A 22,815-nucleotide genomic window follows, 5' to 3' on the forward strand; every position below is an offset into this window, starting at 1 on the left:
ACTTTTATAATGACAACAACATGACTAAATATGTTGTACAGCACTTTATTTTTTTGTCAGAAATTCATGTTTTTAACAAAATACAATACAGCATTCTTATGGAATGTATCACACTATCGATTCAACATGTTCTCACTACACAAAACAAAACATTTATCACATTACATATATAATTATTATAAAATGGTTATGACAACTGAACCAGCACTGGCATGTATACGCCAGATGTTTATCAAGCGAAACCCCTATTTTATTTTAAAAAATGTTTTGATACTCTTAGTTGTTACTATTTGACAGTTTATGAGAAAGCTACTAGCACTCAATGTCTATGTCTGTCATATTAACAAAGAATACATGTAGCTATCCTGGAATTCCTCCCTTCTCCAGCACTTCATCAACATAAGTATTCACAAAGAAATAGAAATGTCTAATAACAATTTCCAGCCTTGTTCTGCTTTTAGCCAAGTTATATTCATCATGTTCATAACGTTTTTTCAACACAATGAATAAAACCTTGAGTATTGTTGTAACTGCTTCTTCCCACCATTTCGAGACATTCTATATGCACAATTTGTGTATTCTGATATTTCCCCTCAAATCATGAAATAAACAAAAATATTAAGATTGACTAGATTTAGCTTCAGTTTTACAAATCTCTGACAAATACGGTAAAAATTCAGGAAATATTGATCCCATTCTCATTGATGAAACTTCATGTCATTTCTATGATCAACATAACACAGTGAACCTGCGGATGAAATAACATTTTGTCAACACAAACATACTGAATCAGTCAGGGATGTCAGGCCCCTAGGGAATCTGTAGAATTTGACAGCAGCTTTAAACAGTATTTCTGCTGCTGTAATAGATCAACTATTGAAACATGCCCACAGTTATGCTGATTGGTGATGGGTACCACTTGGCTAGAAACCTACTCTGTGCTGACAAGCACTCGACTGACTGTGGGTAAATGTGGGATTACTATGAGATCCTGTAACCGTCAGCTCTAGCTCTAGCTTGACATCTAACATGCCTGTGTAAATGTAGACACCCATAACCAGGCACTGTACAAACAATCACCAACATACAATATACAATTCTGTACAACACCTGTGTAAAACATAATTAAAATGGAATATATACAATAAGAGCAAAGATGTGAACATAAAATTAGACAAACATATCTCTTTTTTTGTGAAACAAAAATACAGCAACACCATGTGAAATGCAGCTGTGTAAAACTGAAATGACGAAGACTTCTCTGCAGCTTTAGACAAAATGAGTAATAATGTAAGACCCTCCGGGTATCAGGTGTAAGCAGTTTCCACATTTAATTGCAACAGAGGTAATAATGTAATGCACAGAATGCTATCCTTGGTAATACTGGTTTACCACTGCAGTGAACAGTATTTCCAGTTATACCCCATAATGGGGGGAGAATTGAAGCAATTAAATTTGCGGAGATTGACTTTTTCTGAAGAAAACCAAAAGCAACAGAACCAGACTGTATAACGATCACAGTGAGTGAGTGAGTTAGTTTTACACTGCATTAACTAATAAACGGTGATAGTCTGTAGATAATCAAGTCTGAACCAGGCAATCCAGTGATCAAAAGCATGAACAGCGATCTCATTGAAGGATCACAAACAGGTTTAGAATAGTAAGCTGAGCACACTTTACCCATTTTATAGAGGTTTTCAGGTGTTTCCAGATTTTTCAGAACATGAGCTACAAGTGATATGACAATATAAGTATGTCAAAAACACTTACCATAACACCATTTGAAATCATGATTTCAAACCTGAAATATCTTCAAACATACTGATATCCTGCGCTTCATTACAAATGTGTGTTTCTACAGATGCACAAGTGTTCTTGATGAACGACAAACATGTCAAAAAGAGTAATGGTGTCAACTGACGTTGATGAGTCCGGTTTCAGACAGATCACCTCACATGATGATGCGACAATGCTTTGGGGACTCTCTTCACCCTTCACTCCATTTCATATCGCCCTTTCCTGCACTTGAAGGCATTCTGTATATTCTTGAGGGATCCACCAGCCATGAAAAAGGCCACAACAGCCATCAGGATCATAATGAAGTAAGCTGGCACGATGCTTGCGAGGTAGAGTGGTTCTGGGCGGTGCTCTGTCCTCTCGTTCAGTAGTGACTGAAATACAAGAACATGATCAAATAAGTATGCTAAATGTTTTTTGGTAATAGTGTGACAATGGATAGACAGATAGATGGATAGACAGAAAGATAATTCAGACCCTTTTTCAATCACATGGTTTACAGATCCACCGACCCGAAATATGAAGAAAGTGGGAAAATTTTTTTTGCCATGATATGCCATCAACCAGACAACAAAAAGAAGGTGAAAAATGTTTTGAGTGAGTGAGTGAGCATATCATGGCAGGGGACATCATAAATGGGCTTCACACATTGCACCATGTAGGGATGAGAACCTGGGTCTTCAGTGTGATGAGTGAATGCTTTAACCACTAAGTTACTTCACCGCCCCTGAGGGAACATGATGCACATAGCTATGTTAGACTGACTCACCAGACACGACACCAGCATATGTGATGCTACAACACCAGCCACTACCACATACTGCTTCTTGTCCAGGGCATGGAAGAAGATCACACCCCAGAATGTGTGTAGCAGGATGAAACACAGGGTCAGGAACGCTGGAACACAGAACATACAGTGAGGCAGTTGCACTGCTATTCCTTTGCATGTTAGTGTGTGTGAATGAGTGAAGGTTATTTGCATGTGAATGAGTGAAAACTGTGTGTATGTGAATAAGTAAAAGCTGTTTGTGTGTATGTGAACAAGTGAAAACTGTTTGTGTGTATGTGAATAAGTGAAAGCTGTTTGTGTGTATGTGAACAAGTGAAAACTGTTTGTGTGTATGTGAATAAGTGAAAGCTGTTTGTGTGTATGTGAATGAGTGAAAACTGTTTGTGTGTATGTGAAAAGTGAAAACTGTGTGTATGAGAATAAGTGAAAGTTGGAAATGTTGGAAATGCAAGTTAGAAATGAAACCCAAAGACATGAAATATGCAGATCCCAGTCAGGCCAAAACAAAACACAAGGACAAGATATCCTGCACAACTTTCACTCAATGAAGAAAGTGAGCTGACAAAGAAATCATGCGGTAAGTGAATCAAATAATTAATAACCAATTAATCAAAGTAGGAATTAGAAAAGACACAAAACATTCATTCTGGGAGGCCTACATCAAATGAAAGTCGCCACAGGGTAAAAGAGCTGTAAATATTTACCTGATGTGAGGAAGAACAAACGAGAATCTCCATGGATACCAATGGTGCCTGGACCCACCATGTCTGCTAGCACGTTGATCAGAGAGAACGCCCCACACATGATGCCAAAGCCTAAACCTGACACTGAAAACCAGCCATAGCAACAACAGTTAAGAATCTACTGGATAAGTGTGATCTTATGGTGATACAGAGACTGAATATCATATCTCGCTTCACATGCAGGTTATGTGATGCCATATGTCCATCGTGTTATGTGCACTTAACGCACACCTGTGCGGTGAAGTTCAGCGCCATATAAGTGGCCTTATTATTGTTATTATTCGTATTTCACTTATTGTACTGCATAAGATGTGTCAAACTCGTTGGGGACAAAGGAAACGCTTTGATATATCTGAGTGTTTGACACATCAGTCAGCAGAGAAATAATGATAGATGTAAGGAAAGTGGTAGGGACCAAAGATAAGTTTGACACAACTCCAGGATTCCAAATTCGAGACACTAGGGTTCAACTGTACCCATATATACAGGACTGTTTCATGTTCTTGTCTGCTTAGAGTGTTGACAATCAGACACATGTAGGTTGAACATGCTGTTATCCATTATTCCTCACAGAAATTGTTACAAGTTACAACTTCTTTAGTTTACAATTGCAATAGATATTTATACTGTTTTCAAGTTTTCAATATTTTTCAAGTAAAACATTAGTAGTGTAAATACATGTATTAGTCATTTGTCAAAACAACTTTCTCAAATATTTCTGGGAACATTATACATCACTACAGAATACTATACATCAGTACAGAACACTATACATTGGTACAGAACACTATACATCAGTACAGAACACTGTACATCGGTACAGAACACTATACATCGGTACAGAACACTATACATCAGTACAGAACACTACACATCACTACAGAACACTATACATCAGTACAGAATACTATACATCAGTACAGAACACTATACATCAGTACAGAACACTATACATCAGTACAGAATACTATACATCAGTACTCAATATATTCTTCCTAGTGACTCCTCAGTCACTGTTCCACATCACGTAAGTGATTCTCGGAGATCATTAAACTTACCATACGCCATAATGTGTTTATTGGAGATGTCTTTCGGAGTGACGTTTTCAGTTTGGGCTGTCTGACTAACTTTCTGTAGGCCTTCATCAGCTCTCCTGCAAACAAGGAATGTTGAATATGAAAAAGAAGAAGAAAGAGATGCTAAATATGATCAAATAGATACATAACATTCACAGAACACAAGACGAAGATTCTGTATCCAACCTCTCCTTACATCAAACTAGGTGAGTGAGATCATAGGGGGACAACCATGAAGATCTGGGCTAGAACTGATCTTCAGTACACCCATGTCGTAAAAGGTGACTAAAGGGAATGGGTAGTCTGGCATGAGGCCTTGGCTGTCATGTGTCATCATATCTCAATGGCCTAGATGGATGCTCATGCTGTTGATCACATAACTGTCTGGTCCAGACTCGAATATTTAGAGACCGGTGCCATGTAGCTGGAATATTGCTGACACAAGGCTGTATCGGCACAGCTTTGAACACAACAGGAATCTTCAAAAAGCAATATTTACCTTAAAAGTTTGTAGAAGAGGAACCTGAACAGCTCTTGGAAAATAACTGAGAAAACCAGTCCGAATGCTAGATCATTCTGGAGAGGAACTACAGCATACCACAGTATGGAGGATATCAGCAGTGCTAGCAACCAGAAGAATGCTCTGAAAGAAATAGGCCGCAATGTCAGTAATTATATAGACATAAAAAATATACAAGATGTTATCAGGCCACTCAACATGCTATGCTAGTTGAATGTTGTTAAATCATTCACACTGCTATCCTGGTTTCTATTCTGGCTGATAGGTTGAATGCTCTTAAAATCATTTACTCTGTTAGCCTATTTGAATGTTGCCAAATTATTCAAACTGCTATCCTGGTTGAATGTTCTGTGACCATTTACCCTGCTATCCTGGTTGAATATAGTCATTTACCTTGTACCCTACTTGATTGTCAAGTCTATGTTAATTGAATGTTAAGTCATTTACTCCATTATCCTGTTTGAACACTGCTACTACACTTAGTCAAGCATCCTGGTTGAATTCTGTTAAACGTGTTAAGTCACTTAACCACCTATTCTGGTTGAATATTACCACTTAACTTAGCCTACTATCCTAGTTGAATGATGTAAGGTCACTTACCCTGTTATTGCAATGGAACATGGTCACTTCACTTAGCATGCTATCCAGACAGAATGATGTAAGGTCACTTACCTGGCTATACTGGCTGAATGTTCTCAATACACTTACCCTGCTATCAGTACAATCACTCGGAGGGGATCTCTGGCAATAGTGAATACAAACATTGCCAATGGGGGACCAAAGGCAATGAAAGTACACCCGAAGAATTCCATTAAAGTCATCTTGACAGATATCCCTGGGAAAAATAATGGGTTATCAAAGAATGAACTTTTTCAGATTACTTAGTGCTGAACATGCTTTGCCGAATTACTGTCTTAGTTAATTAGTGATGCAATTAGTGGACACTCTTCCTGAGGACCATGAGCACCATCACCTGCTGATAACTGTTCATTCAACAAGATCATTAGTACATGCAAGCACAAAAACATTGCAGAGTGGTGCATCTTTATTGAGCCATTGCAGGGATTTACAAGATGCAAATTAGTGTGTGATATATGTATAATAATTGACAACGGACACAACTAAATAGATCAGTGTGTCCACAGGGATGCAATAAACATTCAAGTACTTTTTTATAACGTGTTGATCAAGTAACAATAAGTTATCACGGAGTCTGATACTGACCAGGTTATGACATCATTTTCAGTTTAATTACTGTGATGATCATGATACAAAACACAATAACAGTAACTGAATTGCAACAATATTATAACATAGAATAAATAATATTATTTAAGAGTCTGTGACCCCTTAAAATTAAGAGTGTGAGTTCCAGGGATCCTCAAATACAGGACTCAAGGTAAACCCCTGGCAGTTGTTTCTGGAACTGCACTGACATAGTTAAGTAGTGATGCAATTAGAGGGTACTATTCCTTATCACCATCACTTGTTGATAACTGTTCATTCAACAAGGTTATATGCACTGCATTGACGTGCAAGCACAAAAACACAATGCATGATGGTGCATCTTTGTTGATCCATTGGTTCTGGAACTGCACTGACAAGCCCTGGACTGACATGTTTCAGATTGGATATATTTGATTACACAGTAAAGTTTAACCTAACTATGTCCGTAAAAGATTGGGAGACCAAAGGTTGTTTGGCTCTGAAAATATGGGAAAAGGGAGCAATGGCGCATGAGTCACCCATCGCTGTAATGATACCCTGGGTGCACTAGTGTGAGTCTGTGAATTGTTCCATGGTGAGCAGGCTTTTTCTGGTTAGGGATGTGCCAGTGAAACTACATTCATGCCATTTGTTGTGTTCCTGCTGCTTCAACAATTCTCATTATTTACTGTCTCCTACCACAGTGACACTGGTTTGCACCATACTTGACTTCATTGTCTCCATGAAGGCATATGGAACTGTGCAGAGCCTCAAATTTAGTCATGATACCACAAATTGTAGGACAATATCATTAGGACAGTGGGGGTATTACTAGATAATTCTATTAAAATCGCTTATTTCATGTTCATTTAAATGTTAACAGGAAACATTAGCATTTAGATAATTCAATTAAATTTCGCTTATTTCAAGTTCACTTATATGTTAACATTAGAAAATTAAAATGTTAACTGGAGAAAATTAAATTAATAAATATCATTTCCTGTGCGGGGCCTCTTCTGCTGTAGCTTTTCACAGTCGCTAAACTTGTCTATAGCCAACATTCGAGTACATTTATACAATTTGTGAAAGAGTTTCATAAGTCCAACTACACATATTGGGTTACAGAATATCTCGTGTGTGGTACCTTCTCAAAATGCAAAAATATCCAAGTTATCAGCCAATGTTTTCCCACTTCTGAACCTTGCTGTTTAAACACGGAAGTAGCTCATGACAAATGATTGTTTCCGGTTATGAGGAAATGAATAATAAAACATTTTCCATTGGACAAATATATTCCTTAAGTTTTATTGTGTACTATTAGAGTAATTTTCGAACATGTCATTTTCCCATGTACGTTGTATGTGTGCGCAATACTATCTTGGAATTGTCAGTGCCGCTATATAGCTCTGATAATCAAATTGTTTTTTTTGTGCTGAGCGTTTGTTTTCGTAATGTCCTTATTAATACTTATCGATGGCCTCAATGATATCGGAGGAAAGATATTTAGGTACAAATAATCGTCGAATAAGATTCAGACGTACGATTGAAAGATACTATATCTCCTTGGTTCATGTTTAACTCGGGGTTTGAAAACATATACGTGTTATCTTTATGTGGGACATCGCGTTTCCATCAGCTGTGGCCTCTTCCACATCAAACAAAAATGTTAAGAAATACTTTACGATGACTCAAGGTAATCCAGATGTTTTCATTTCGATATAGAATTATTTACTTCGGGATCTAGAATGCATTTGACCTAAACATAAATGGAAAAATCTAGATGAAAACCAGAAGGAAACCTATTATTAGTAAAAGTATACAAAACCAAACATGACATTGCACTGTCATACTTTATATGGCGATTACTGGTATCGTCATACTTTTAGGCCAGGCGGTAGCATTTTCTGCTCGGAAGTAACTGAAGGACTGTTGTTGATTACTATTTTTATAAATTTGAAAATCAAGTTTAATCTGACATTTACAGGATAGCTTGATAGATTATAGTAATTCAGGGTTCCAGAAATTAATGGTAAGAGCTCCGACCGTAACCCCGTCTTGAAATGTATTCTATTTATTATTATTTTAATTTATCGGGGTTATTAATTAAGTGTAGTGTTTAGTGTTTAGATTTAACATTATGTTGGGTTTCGGGTGAGGATTGGGGTTAGGGTTAGGGAAGGCTTTCTATAAAACAAAACCCCATCTATTCTTAGGTATGGAATGATTAAAGGTCACATGTAACGTAAAACACAACTTTGCAGATTCTGATACCTTTCAGTATGCACTTACTGAAACAAGTCATCTAAAAGTGCCAAAGCAGCCTATAAAGTTGAAAAAAATAAAACATGTTGAAATGAAAGCCAGCGAAATTGGGGTTCTAATGATTCACTAATTTTCCTCCAGTGCTATGTGAATCTATTTTTGTGTTTGCACACATTCATTTCACTCAGTAAGCTTCAATTTCATTTGCTTTTGTCTGTATTTTGTGCAGCCATGGTGATGCTGCAATTAGCATTTCCCACCTAAACGGTGTTGTAAATAATTCTGTCAGGACAATAAGACAATTCAGTGGCTGACATCCTGAACATCAATACCCACAATTTAGATATGATGACATGCATCAACCAAGTCAACAAGTCATCTGACCATCTGATCCTGTGGGTCACCTTTTATGACAATGAGTTGCTGAAGACCAGGTCTGACCACGATCTGGTAACAGAATGGTATGAGTGTGCAAAATGGCATTATAACCACATGTAGATGTCCATAGTGAACTAAAATCATATGGCTCCATGGCCTAGTGTAACCTTTCTTTGTATCAGTTACCATGTCGCCCCATTCCATTTGTTTCCATTACCTTTTGGTATGAGTAGGTAAATGTGCACTAAATTTAACAGTATGAATTGATGTTGCTTATTTAGCTTGTTGGGGTAACTCTGCAAAGACTTAAAGGATTGGAGCTTTTCTGCATTCTGCAAAAGAACAAGAACAAACAGCTCTATTGGTAATTGGCTGATGACAGGCAATATATGGGAAACTTTTGGTGATGTACAGTGATGACGTTTTCCATTTGGGCACTACGGTGGAAACCGCCTAAGTAAAAACCGCTTAACTAAACATATCGGATAAGTAAACACTATTCTTTGGTCCTGGCAAACTTCTTCATTAATCTTCTCTATTTGAGTCCTGTTAACTAAAATTGGATAAGTAACCAATACCGCTTAAGTAAACGTTTTTACATGGTCCCTGGAAGTAAATTACTGACCAAACGAGACCTGATAACTAAATTAGCGATCACCACATAATGCGACATGAGGGACATGTGTCTGTCACCAAGTAAATAAACATCCCACTTACAGCTTCTCTGGCGTAAGCAGTTTACAATACACTGACAACTGGAGGCCAGCCCTGATGAGTTGTTCATTGTTATATGTAGCTTGGGAGTATCAGTGAGTAGACCGGTGCAATAAAACATGTTATATTACTTACAAAACTTATCCGTTACTCTGTCATTTGGAGATATTGATAAGTTTGGATAAGTAAAAAACCTGATAAGTAAACAAATTTGACGAGTCCCTTGAAAGTTTACTTATCAGGTTTCCACTGTATTTGTTTGCAATCATACACTGACATGATGGAACTATACAATTTATAACCTGAACCAATTCTGAAAGTCTGTTTTATTTTTGTAAACCCAGATGGTCCACTGCTGTGACTGAAGATAAAGGACTGATCAGTATGGGTCATATACCACGGGAGGTATAGTGCATGATCTATGTGTGTAACCATGTCTCATGTCCACTGTGAAAGTTGTATCAGTCGCCATTGTGCAGCCAAGGCAGACTACACCACAAGCTGCCCAATGGCTGTCTGTGAAGTTGGTTGTGGAGCACGGTTTCATCAATGTTTGCAGTCAGAACACTCCTACCTATGTCCAGATGAACGAGTTCCATGCATCAACTTCCTCTATGGTTGCCCACTTGTTATGCAGCGGAAGAAACTGGGAATTCATCTTGAGGTGTGTCCTGCTAGTGTTCTGTGTTGTCCCATTGAATGGAACCGATGGCCAATGTATTCTGTGGAAGATAAGAAAAAGATGCCACTACCTTCCAACATTCTGAAAGTTCATTGTGGGCAGCTGGATGTTGCACTGGCAATGCGGGACCAAAGGATGTTGGCTGAAACACTGAATGCTCCGAAAAAGACAAAGAGAATATTGCGAAATCGCCTCACCACTAGATACCCAGCAGCCCCTTTCAGTCATCGAAGTAGCTCAATGGAATCTGACATGCTCACATCAGAAGAAACTTCAAGAAATGTGTCTGATGACGAAGGTGGTAATACGCCATGGAATCTTGGGAACTATCCCCCAGGATTGCAACGTAGCGTGTGTAGTCGACTAATCAGAGCCACCAAACAAACTGCCGATAGTCTTTCAACAACACTCGATCTCGCTTCCAATCATATGGCTATTTCAAGCCATTCTCTAAAGAATATTAATGAGACTGGTGACCAAGAAAACAAGAAGACCAACCAAGTGCCCAGTGAACAGTCTAATCCGATGCCAGATGTCTCCAGGTGTGATAATACTGAAGAACCCGTGGACACTGATATAATGACACCTGCTCAAGATGTAGATGAAGTGGTAGTGACAAATAACAATAGCAAGAACTTGACAAGGAAACTGGACAACAATACACGACTCTGTGATGTCCTTGGCGTGGATATTAACATAGACTGCATCACAAAGTACCAACCCAAACCCCCTGAAATGTTCACCTTTTTATGTGCTCAGGAATTCCGTCGAGATGAGTATGCATGGCACTTTAAGAATGTTCACAATGATATCCAAAGTTGTTTGAATGGATGGATGGAACAAAGATGTCCTCTGGCATATCTTGGATGTACATTTTCCTTTCGACGCTTTCAGCCAAGAAAACATGGTGTGTCTGTTGTACATAGTGCATTATTAGAGAGCTATGGTTTAGCAGAAACAATTGACAGCAATGTTCCAATTACCACCAAAGATCAAAATGACAAAGGCCAATCCGATGATATGGACACAAACTGTCCAACTCAAAATGTCAGCCCAGATTGTGAACACAGTAATCAGATACCTGTCAATGAATATGATTGTGATCATCGTTCAATACCCTGTGTGCAATACCAGACCACCGCGACCTCAGAGCACAGTTTGGAGTCCGAGTCTACCTCTGACTGTGCTCCCAAGCCTGCTGGTGATCACCTGGATATGGAGGTATTCACCTCATACCGAGCCTACTCTCCAATATCAGTGCAGTCCCGCCTCTCCATGCCAGATGTACCTACCTGGAATGATACAGGTGTGTATGTAATTGTGAAGCTAAAACCTAGGTACCAATCCTTCATGAGTTTTCATGCAATGATACAATACACAATACATTTCTTTCTGTATGATGCAGTATATTTGCTAAGATCCTTACAGCTTGTTTAATAACATTCCCCATTATATATTTTATCAAATAATATGTGGAAATAACTTATAATCAGTTGATAACTAAAACAGGTGCTAAAGGTGATCTTTAGATGTTCTTTCCATTTTTCTTCTTAATGAAACTGTAGTGATGATGTTCAGTGAAATCAGTGTTATATCATGTACCATGTGTAAGGATCATTATAAAACTCTAATAGACTTCAATGTTATTTTAGCTTCAGTCATGTAATAGTGCAGCTGTATTTGTCACTTCAGTTAAAACAGCTATTATACTACTACTAATAATGATAGCTTCAGTTTGTCTGATTGATAACAGCTATTGAGAACTTTGTATAATATTAGGACATATGTCTGAGTAACATGAATGATTTAATGTACATTGTATTTATTCAGCATTACATAATGCATGTGATATAAGCATGCATGTACACAAATGGTTATTTTCTGTACCAAATTTGTATAATAGGGTTGGTGTCATTTCACTGGAGCTGGCTTATTCTGCCTACTTAGTAACTACCATTTTTTTGATAACCAATATTGTATACTTAAACATATGAATTCTTGGATTCAAGCTTCTAGTGAATTACAAGGACATGTGTGTTTGTATCAGATGTCTGTCGTCACGGTTACAGGTATGGAGCTTCTGAATCTTCCCTTCGAGGTGCTGCAGCACGTTGCCAGACACTTAGACTCGTTCAGCCTGTGTAACCTGGCCCTCACTTGTAAACTGCTCCGTGACATCTGCTGTAGTCTACTGGATGAACGTGGTATTGTTATACAGGTCTGGGAGAAGGTCAAGGATGCAGAGCAGAAGGTCACATGGCAGTCATATTGTAATGTAAGTCAAGAATGTATGGCATAATTGGTGGATTAATTGAAATAATCCAAGATTCAGTATCTGGAATATAAATGGTCTTTTCAGCAAAATTACTAACCCTGACTTTATACAATTTATTTCTGAGTATTTAATAATATGCCTAACTGAAACTTGGGCCAAAACTGATGAGGATTTTAACGAGATACTGGATGATTTTACAGCTTTTCAGTCGGTGAGACCTAAACGTAACACTCTAGGACGGTACAGTGGTGGTGTTGGTATATGTGTAAGCAATGCTATTTCATCTCTGTTCACAAGATTTCACGATGAGTGGATTGACTGTGTTTTTCTTGTTACTAAACGTCCTTTAAACCCAAATAAAATAATTATTTTAGGATGTGTTTACATAAAACCAGAATCACCCTCTTGTAATGATAACATGGAACTTATTTAAAATTATGGAAGAATTTCCTAAGTGCGATTTTATTATCTGTGGAGACTTCAACAGCTGCACTGGCACAGAGCTGGATTATATTCATTATCAGGGCTGAACAAATCCACTCGTCCGCTCGTATTTAAGAGTGGTACCTCATGTCGGGCAAGTTGAAAATACAAACTACTCGTCCTATCGGGCGAGTACCGTTTTTTTGCTGTCAAATAAAACACATAACGTCTTCAATTTATTAAACAAAGTATTTTACAAGCCATTTAAGAATCGAAAACGTGCACAGATCAATAACAGCGTACTAATATTGATCGTGTCGCTTATGCAATAATAAATCAATAACAGTGTTAAATACATAAGGAGGGGAGGTAATTCTACTGTTGCTATTGTCGTGGATGTAAGGGGCTTGTTGCTAGCATTAACAAACGCCAGCATGCACATTCGAAAGTATGTGGGAGGGGCAGGAGATGGGAAAAGAAAACGGAAGAAAAACAAATTCAACAAAGAAAGCTGAGTCAAAAGAAATATGACAGAAAAACGAAAACGTTTAGTACAACCAACGTGGTTTAAGGAATTTAAATGGGCGAAATTTAGCGAGTCGGAAGATGAATTATTTTGTATTCCATGCCGAAAATACCCCAAACTGTCAGATCCAAAATGTGGACTTGTGATAGGTCTTAGAGATAAATTTAGGAGGGAGACACTGAAATTCCACGACAAAAGTAGGAAGCACATTCAGTGTTGTGAACATGAGAAAGTCGTTGAAAATCCACAAACAGCACAATACACTAAGTCAATGCAGAAAGTTGACGAAAAAAACAGCGTGATCTATAACAAGCTTTTTACATACAGCTTATTATGTTGCCATGGAAGGGGAACCTTTTTCAAAATTTGTGAGTTTTTGCCAATTACAGTCCAAGAATGGCCTCTCCCTTGGAACAAACTATTTGAATAGGAATGCTTGTGCGACTTTTGTACTATCCATAGCAAATGTAGTGAAGGAAAATACAGCTAGTGAACTTGAGAAGAGTAGATTTGTCAGTGTCTTATCAGATGGCTCAACTGACAGTGCTATAACTGAACAAGAGATTGTATATGTGAGGTACGTATTTGGATCCTAAGGTATAGAATAATGTTTGTTCACTGACTATATAAAAGACAATAACACATTCTATAGGAATCAATATCTTTTATTCGAGAAAACACATCATGATCATGGTGAGATTGCAGATTATTTTAGTTAAAAAGTAGGACGAGTGAAAATCTTGCAGGACGAGTACAAAAATAAAGTACTCGCCCTGCAGGGTGACTGAAGTTTTCAAAATTTGTTCAGCCCTGATTATGATAATACCTACCACTAGATGATGGTACATATGAGGAGTTTGATGCTCCACAATTGTTTCCTAACCATAGAAACAAAGTTGTGAACAACTATGGAAGAGATCTTCTAGAATTGTGTAAAATGTTTGGTTTGTATTTATTAAATGGCAGGTTTTCTGATGAAGGCGACTTCACCTACATTGGCCCAACAGGCTACAGTGCACCTGATTATGTTCTAGTGTCTTCTGCTTTATACCACTGTGTGGAGGACTTTAGAGTTGTCTCTCGTACAGAATCTGATCATCTCCCCCTCACAGTATTATTTTCTGTTTATTGTGGTTGTGCCAGTCCCAGATGACAATGTTAATAACAGTGTTCGATGTAAGTTTAAATGGAAACCTGATAATGCAAAACAGTAGTGTGAAAACATGAAAAGTCAAAGTTCAAAGAATCTGTTTAATAAGTTTGTTGACATGTTACATTTTGATATTGAAAAGGCTTTGGAGATTCTACAGTATATATTCAAAACCTGTGGTAGAGACATGAAGCAGAAATAACTTCAAGTATACATGTAGAGCCAAGAAGGAACGTCATAAGCATTCAATAACTGAAGCTATACATGATGCAGCGAGTTCTAATGATTGTACAGTGTTTTGGCGTCTTGTGAAAAAGTGTGTTACAGATAATATTCTCTCAGTAGACTTTAACGAACAGGATGTTATTAATGCCATAAAAAACTTGAAATGCAATAAGTCCCCGGGTGATGATGGTATCATGAAGATGTCCTGTGCCATATTTAGTTACTCTCTTTAATAAGATATTACATATAGTATTCCCAAAAATTATTGAGAATCATGTTGCGTCATGTAACTCATTACGTTTATTAACTTCTGGCGTTTTACTTACATAAACATGTTAAAACATCATCCTTTTACAGTCTCAGTCTTGTTTTATTACTTTGTTAGACCTCCTCGCTCAGCAATGCATGCCTGAATACGCCTAGGCACACTACCCATCAAAGTTTGTAGGTAATCGTGTGACAGGGTATCCCAATATTGGACCACCTCGGCCTTCATATCTTCAATATTTCTCAGTCCCTTTTGGTTTATTCTGTCCTTCATGACTCCCCACACATTCTCAATTGGGTTTAGGTCTGGGCTGTAACTGGGCCAATCTAAAACTTGAACATTTTCGCCCGACAACCATTGTTTTGTGTAGCGCGCAGTGTGTTTTGGGTCATTATCATGCTGGAAAATCCAATCATCTTCATACAATGTTTGTACTGTCGGAAGAAGGTGACCATTTAGAATGTCAACGTATGTTTCTTCTGTCAAGTTTCCCATGAAAACACACAATGGCGTCACTCCACGAGCCGATATGCCACCCCACATGTGAAACTTCGGGCTATGTTTTGGTCGCTGGTAGATAGGTTTGACAGTATCTTTGGTCCAAATTTTCACACAATTAGGGAAAAGCCAAACAGAACTTTCATCCGAAAAGAAAACATTATCCCAATCTTGATTTTCATGAGCCTGACACCAGTTTAAACGTTTTTCCTTTGTGCATCTTTCATCAAGGGCGAGGGAATTCCACGTTTTTTCACCCAATTAAGTCTCTGTAATTCCTGCCTAACTGTTTCATTGCATACCTGAGGACTTCCTCTGCTAATCATTTCATTTCTGATGTTCTCAACACTTTTCAATTTGCCCCTACTCACAATCTGCCCAAGTCTTCGGCGATCCACAACACTGAATTTCCAAGGCCGACCTGCCCCTGCTTTGTGCTCTATCCCGGTTCCTGTTTGAATATTCTTCAAAGTTCTGTATACTGTAGACAGAGGAATACCATGTCTACAAGCTAACACTTTAGCATCAGCCTCACCCCTTTCAAAATCATCTAGAATGAGCTTTCTTTTCTCTCTTGCTGTAAATTCTGCCATGTCAACACAGGAAGCCGTCTGCTCAGACAAGGGAGATAACTCTTGACGTAATGAGCTGCCTGCTAAGCCTTCAAGAGTTGTCTCCCTTATTTAGTATGCTTAGTGCATAGTGAAAGCCCTTTTTCCAATCTTAGCATCATTAGAAAAAAACCCAAAGATTTTCTCAATAATTTCTGGGAACACTGTACTGGATACTGTCCAATATCTTGGTCTACTGGTATCATTATGCCACTATATAGGAAAGGTAGTAAGAGTAATCCAAACAATTTTAGAGGAATCTCTTTACTAAATGTGATAAGCAAACTCTTCTCTGCAGTTTTAAATAAAAGATTGGAATACTATGTGGAATTTTGTGAACTAGTTGGTGAATACCAAGGAGGCTTTAAAAAGGATCACTCCACTGTTGATAGTGTCTTTATTCTACAGACCCTTGTACAGAAATATATAACTCGCAAAGGTGTTAAACTATATGTTGCTTTAATAGACTTTTGTAAGGCTTTTGATATGGTTAACAGGCATAAATTATTATATGTTCTTTTACAAACTGGAATTCGTGGTAAATTTTTTACCTTGATACGAAATATGTACAGTAGTGTTAAAGCCACTGTATCATATGATTTTGCTAGAAAATTAACTGAATATTTTGACAGCTCCTGTGGAGTGCGTCAAGGCTGTGTCCTCAGCCCTGTGCTGTTTTCTTTGTTCATAAATGAATTCAAACTGTTACTAGAAACTAAATTTCAAGATGGCATTTATATATCTGAAAAAATGCTAAACATCATTGCATTGTTGTTTGCAAATGATCTTATTTTGGTTGCTGACTCTGTTGTTAAACTCCAACATTGTCTTGACGCGTTGCACATGTATTCTTACAAATTGGGCATGGATATAAATATTGATAAAAGTAAAATTATTGTCTTCAAGATGGGTGGTCCAGTGTCTAAAAATGAAAAATGGCTATATAATGGTTCACCTGTGGAAACTGTAAGTGCTTATAAGTACCTTGGACTTATGTTATGCAAGCTAGTAAAGCACTCTGGCCTGTTAAGTCATTAATAGGACGGTATGATATGTGTTTTTCTGATGCAATATATATTTTCAATAAGAAAATTGTACCAATAGATATGGCTCTGAGATCTGGGGTTTTCAAAAGTGAGAGAATATTGAAATTGTACATCGGAAGTTCTGCAAATTCATGCTACAAATTGGTTATAAATCTCCAAATACTGTTGGTTATGGGGAAAGCGGTCAACTCCCTTTGTTACATGTTTACATACTAAAATGTATTAAATATTGGCTAAGATTATTACACATGCATCCTGATAGATACCCTTATCAATGTTATCAGTTTTTATTGTCAATTGAATCTAGAAAACGACCAACTTGGTTAAGTTATGTTAAGCACTTATTGTTCAGATATGGGTTTGGAATTGTATGGAACACAAAATCTGTTGGTGATATAAAAATATTTATCTGTAAATTTGTTGAAAGACTTAAATGATTGTCTGTACCAAGAGTGGCACTCATCCCTTCATGATCACAAATCACTGTGTTTCTGTTACTCTCATAAATCTTTGTTGAACTGTGAAAAATATCTTTTGTCTAACATTATTAAAGAAAACAAACAAATCTTTACAATGTTTAGATCAGGATGTAATATACTTGGTATTCAGTTCATGAGAAAATGTCTGGCTAGTGTTAATGATAATGTTGTATTATGTAAAATACTATTGAAGACGAAGTTCATGTTATATACAACTGTAAGTTCTATGATAGCCTTCGCCAACGCCTAATTCCAAAGACATCAAGTGGGCATTTTATTTCGATTCAAAGTCTCTACATCTTCAGATAATAACATAATAAACAACCTTGTAGTGTTTGCACATTCCTTTTTTCTACCGTTGTTGTGTACCCATTTGGAAATCCAACCATACTATATAAAATATTTCATATATTGGTATGTTTGTAATATTTAGACCAGGGTGCGAACATTTTTCGGTACGCAGTAAAACCAGAAAAGGTTTGGATACTGTCAGTAAAAATGTTGTTGATGTATAACTCTATAGTTACCAAGTGGGAAATACGTCTTTGCTTGAAGCCTGTGTATACTTCTCAGATATGTATTATATTAACAACTCTGTGAAATATTTAAGATACGTTTATCCTGTGACATGAGTGTACTCTGTCTAATTCGGACTCCCTTTGGACTGTCAAGAAAGTCCGAATTAGACAGAAGTCAGGATAGTAGAGTGTTGGGTTAAAAAATGGAGTTACGTCCCTTACCTTGACAGATACATGTACATGTGACAAATACAACAGGAACACAGATGAACAATTCATTTCTTTTTATTGACATACATATACTACTTAAAGAAATCTGTCAGCAAGGATTGAGAACTGGTTGTCATCTTTTGTTTGATAACCATATTTTCAGTGACAGATTCTAGATGAATCAATTATGAAGCAGATGTTGTTCATTTTTCACCATGGCAAAATGTTTGATCTCTCGGAACATTTTCAATACTTGTGCGTACGTTAGATCTTTGACTGGTGGCTCATCATCATCACCTGCATCATCACAATCCACCATACATTTTGCATCGTCAATAAAACTTGACAAAATATCATTTTCCCATTCCTTGTCATGTGGGTCTTCCGTTGGAATATCTGTGTCGCAGTCAACAAAGTCTTGAGCTGTACAGGCTGTGTTTGCCATGTTTGCAACAAGCATTGCCAACGGAATGTCATCATCCTCATTGTCACTATCAGGATTAGAACCACGATCAGTGGAAAATCCGCATGCACTGAAACACTTGGTGATGGTGAAACTCGTAGTTTCCTGCCACAAAGTATAAATCCATTGCACAACATCCAACATGGTGATTGATTTCACAAGTTCCTATAACGATGCTTGAAAGTATAAATCCATTGCACAACATCCAACATGGTGATTGATTTCACAAGTTCCTATAACGATGCTTGAAAGCACGGATAATGCCTTGGTCAAGCGGCTGAAGCACAGATGTGGTTTTTGGTGGGAGATACTTTACGGTCACATTGCTAAGACACAGGTCATGAGGGTGTGATGGTGCATTGTCAATAAAAAGTAGGATCCGCCTCTTTTGTTTCTTCATCTGTCTGTTAATTTGGTTCAACCAATCAGTGAAGAGATAGGATGTCATCCAAGCCTTTTTATTGGCTCTCCAAAAAACTGGGAGTGTCTCTTCCTTGACATTCTGAAAACAAATTGGATTGTCTGATTTACCTATTACGAGAGGTTTCAGTTTTTCACCACTTGCACTGCAACACAATAGCAGTCAGTCTTTCCTTGGATACTTTTCCTCCTTTTGCTGCTCTCTTTTTATATATCTATATAATCCAAGATTGGTTGTGGTGACCTAACAACCAAGCAATCAGTCACATTATCTAATTATGGAGCACAAAAGATTTTGGAACTACAGTTTTTGTGTTTGAAATACTTGACAAGGGAACAAATGTTAGAAGGCCTGGAAAAGTTGTGACTGAACATTTCTTAAAACTTCCAGGAAGTTTATGTTCATGATACTTTAAACTAAAGTGGGAAGTTGCATCGTTTTGCATTAAGAATTTTACCATTGGATTATTTGGAACCATGGCAAAGGTGGGGAAAGTAGAAACCTTTTGCTTGTTTTACTTGTTTAAAGTTTTATAGACAAGCACTAATGTTACAGTTCTATCTCTGAACGTGATTTATGCTCTTGTCAGCCCCAGGGCTTCTTCCTGAGAGAAGTTTCCTTCCTTACCTAACTAGGCTGGAATTGAAACTAGGCTCAGTCATTGTGCTACCAGTGGTACCAATGTTATGATCAGCTATCATTGTTATGTGCCTTCCACACCTTTTGACCAATGGGTATCACCTTTTTTCTGGCATTCTTTTACCTTAATGGACTCACTAGGGAGTGTTAAACACATGCTGCCTGTTAGAATCAGCGTGTTATCACACAGCCTCATCCTCAAAACGTACCCATTTGTAGCTGGCTGGTTAATATAGCCAGTTGCCTCCCTTGCCCTTTGAGCATGATGTGTTTGTAGCTCACTCTCAATAATACAGTGTGGAAATCTGTTGACTATCACCACCAGAATACTCCCTGTTTTGCGTAAAGCTGCCCTTGTTTGTGATTTTCAGTGGATATAGAACTTCTTTATTTATGAAGACATTTAGGTGTGGATGCTAATATCATTATCAAGCAAGTGCCCACTTGCTTCATAACAGTGTTTGTAGCTACGCTGAAATGTTGTTCAAATTAATAAGGATGTTGTATAAATGGTATATCCATAGTTATAAACCTATAGTACTGTCCCGCTATTGTCTCGCCATGTTCTCCAATTACCGAGTACAGGCAGTTTTGCAGGCATTCTCCATGAATTCCCGTGGATTATCTACAGACATGCCTACATCCAAGGGATTTTCTAAGGAATAGCCCTTGATGTTGAATTCTTACATGGTTTGAAGATTGATATAACTTTTGTTTTGTAAAATATCATATTATTGAATACTTTCAATGTACATACCGATACCAGTATATGTACCTATACATGGTTTTGAACTTGAAACCTTACCTAACTAGCTTGATGGTTTTATCCACTAGGCTCTGGTTGTTTTGTCAGTATTACCTGTTGTTGCTCACAAAACGGGTAGTGGGGACAGAGCATGTACAGTACATGGCTAGCACGTCCAGAGCATGTGCCTTGAGCATGCAAGGCAGGGTGTTGGCTGTCAGTTGCATCCCAGTTGATATCAACAGTAAATGCCAGATACTGAAATTATGTCTAAAGTATATTTTCAGTCGGTTTGTAAGTTGGATGAAAACCACTTCCTCAGTTTTGTTTGAAAAACCAGCCCAACTCCCCAATTTCCCTCCCTCAACATATCAGGATATTACTGAAGAACTCTTCAAACTGGTTTCAAATGGTTTTGATTGGCTGGTGTTGATTAATATCTAGATACTGTGTCTGCTAAGTAACATCTAAAGTGTGGGTTTAGATGTGGATGTTTGTAATATAGGTTGCTTACAACTGTTTTTACAAGTTTTAAAAGTATGAAAATTCTGTCCGGTTATATTCTTTCATTGGTGTTCATGGTGTTTGGATGGCTACAAACTTACTCAGGTCTACTGGTCTTAAATCTTGATGTCTGTGTAGGCACGGTTTTGCTTTATGCTGTTTTGAATTTCAGATGGAACCTAACAGTGCTCAGAAGTTGTGTTTTTTATTATTTGTATTTGATTTACTCTGATTCTTGTCATATTCGCATTAATATTGCCTAGAAAAAAGCCTTGAAAAAGCTTTAAATTTTTTTTCTTGAAATTCTGTATGAACCCTGAGGCAGAAGAGGTGACTCTATTAAAAAATATATGTTGAACAGGAATGTGTACTTCGGCCTATGTGTCTATCACCAATCTTCTGTTATGTGATTAGTACTAATAGTAGTAAACAACTTTCATTCTTATTCATTTCAGAGGTGGAGATTCAGCACGGCCTTTAGCCCTGTGAAACAGTGGCACTTTTCTGGCCATAATCCGATCGGTGAACATCTCAAAACTTGTGCCTTCAACCAGAACAGAATGATAAGAGACAAACCCTTCTTTGTGTACCCTCCCGGTGATGCTCCGATGGCCCACGAGCTGCGGTCACTGTTGGCGGAACGACAGCGTGAGTCTGTGTCGGTGAAGCTGCGTGAACTTCATCAGTGGTATCAGCAGTTTCAGGATGTGCCAGAAGATAGGCAAGGCAACAACGAACATGTCATGGAGAACTGATCCAGAAAAACTTTTTAGGATTTCTTTTCCACATAGGTTCCTTTGTAACAAAAGAGTTGACAGAAAGCGAGACTGAAACTGATGCATTAGAATGTAACATTGATACATGTTAAACAAATAGGCTTATGTCTACTGATGCTTGAGTGGTTACTTCAGACCCTCAAGACGGTATGCCAACATCGTTATTAGGCTTACATGGAGGTTGTTTGACATATTTTAGAATACCATGCATTTCTTAAATCTCACTGTGGAAAGTATGAAAGTCACAAATTGGAAAGTCTGAAACTTGCTTCTTATAGATTTATACAAAGTGAACAGCCTGAGGTTAGGTTTGACAGGCTGGGTTTGAATGATTTGAATGTTTTGTTTTGAATCCTTTTTGAGCTTGTGTTGTGATGCATTGTCTATTGTTAACCTTTCCATTTGCAATATGTGTGAAACTACAATGACTATGGAGTTTAAACTGATGCCAGTCATGACCATGACAGCTGTGTTGCTATGTTGCAATATGTAATAATCTTTCACAACATCTAGATTATTCAGATATGGAAGAAATATTATGTCCTCTGTTTTTCTAGTGTTGTTTGTTTACTTTTCCAGTGAAAGTACAAGGGCTAAGCATTTTTCTAAAAAATCACAGGAACTGTCATAGCTCTGTTCTTTCTAAAAATTCTTCAAAGATTTAGGTGTAATGTGACACAATGGCTGTCACTTTTTGCACATCCAATTACTGTGATGCCTATATTTGTTGTTTCCTTTCAAAATGTACTTAAACAAATATGTATTTGTTCCTAAGGTATAGGTTCGATTTTTACAATGCTTTCAATGTTGACATTGTTCACACCTTCACAACTTGATAACTGATGTCACTTGACCAAGCTGTCATGGAGA

The 22,815-nt window shown here is 37.6% G+C and overlaps 2 protein-coding genes across 2 annotated transcripts; one reads left to right on the top strand and one right to left on the bottom strand.

The window, feature by feature from the left end:
- Positions 1–29: 29 nt before the first annotated feature.
- Positions 30–7,399, bottom strand: LOC137260913 (gamma-secretase subunit Aph-1-like). The gene is made up of 7 exons (XM_067798449.1): positions 7,277–7,399; positions 5,635–5,761; positions 4,906–5,049; positions 4,389–4,483; positions 3,292–3,414; positions 2,567–2,694; positions 30–2,171 (listed from the first exon to the last, which is right to left on the bottom strand). Exons 2-7 carry the CDS (start codon positions 5,745–5,747, stop codon positions 1,995–1,997), a joined length of 780 nt encoding a protein of 259 aa, XP_067654550.1. The 5' UTR covers positions 5,748–5,761; positions 7,277–7,399; the 3' UTR covers positions 30–1,994.
- Positions 7,400–7,755: 356 nt separating this feature from the next.
- LOC137261499 (F-box only protein 30-like) lies at positions 7,756–22,258 on the top strand. The gene is made up of 4 exons (XM_067799255.1): positions 7,756–7,825; positions 9,831–11,474; positions 12,238–12,443; positions 21,625–22,258. Exons 2-4 carry the CDS (start codon positions 9,908–9,910, stop codon positions 21,922–21,924), a joined length of 2,073 nt encoding a protein of 690 aa, XP_067655356.1. The 5' UTR covers positions 7,756–7,825; positions 9,831–9,907; the 3' UTR covers positions 21,925–22,258.
- Positions 22,259–22,815: the final 557 nt, after the last annotated feature.

Source organism: Haliotis asinina, chromosome 14, assembly GCF_037392515.1.
Source record: "Haliotis asinina isolate JCU_RB_2024 chromosome 14, JCU_Hal_asi_v2, whole genome shotgun sequence".
In the NCBI taxonomy this organism is placed as follows: Eukaryota; Metazoa; Mollusca; class Gastropoda; order Lepetellida; family Haliotidae; genus Haliotis; species Haliotis asinina.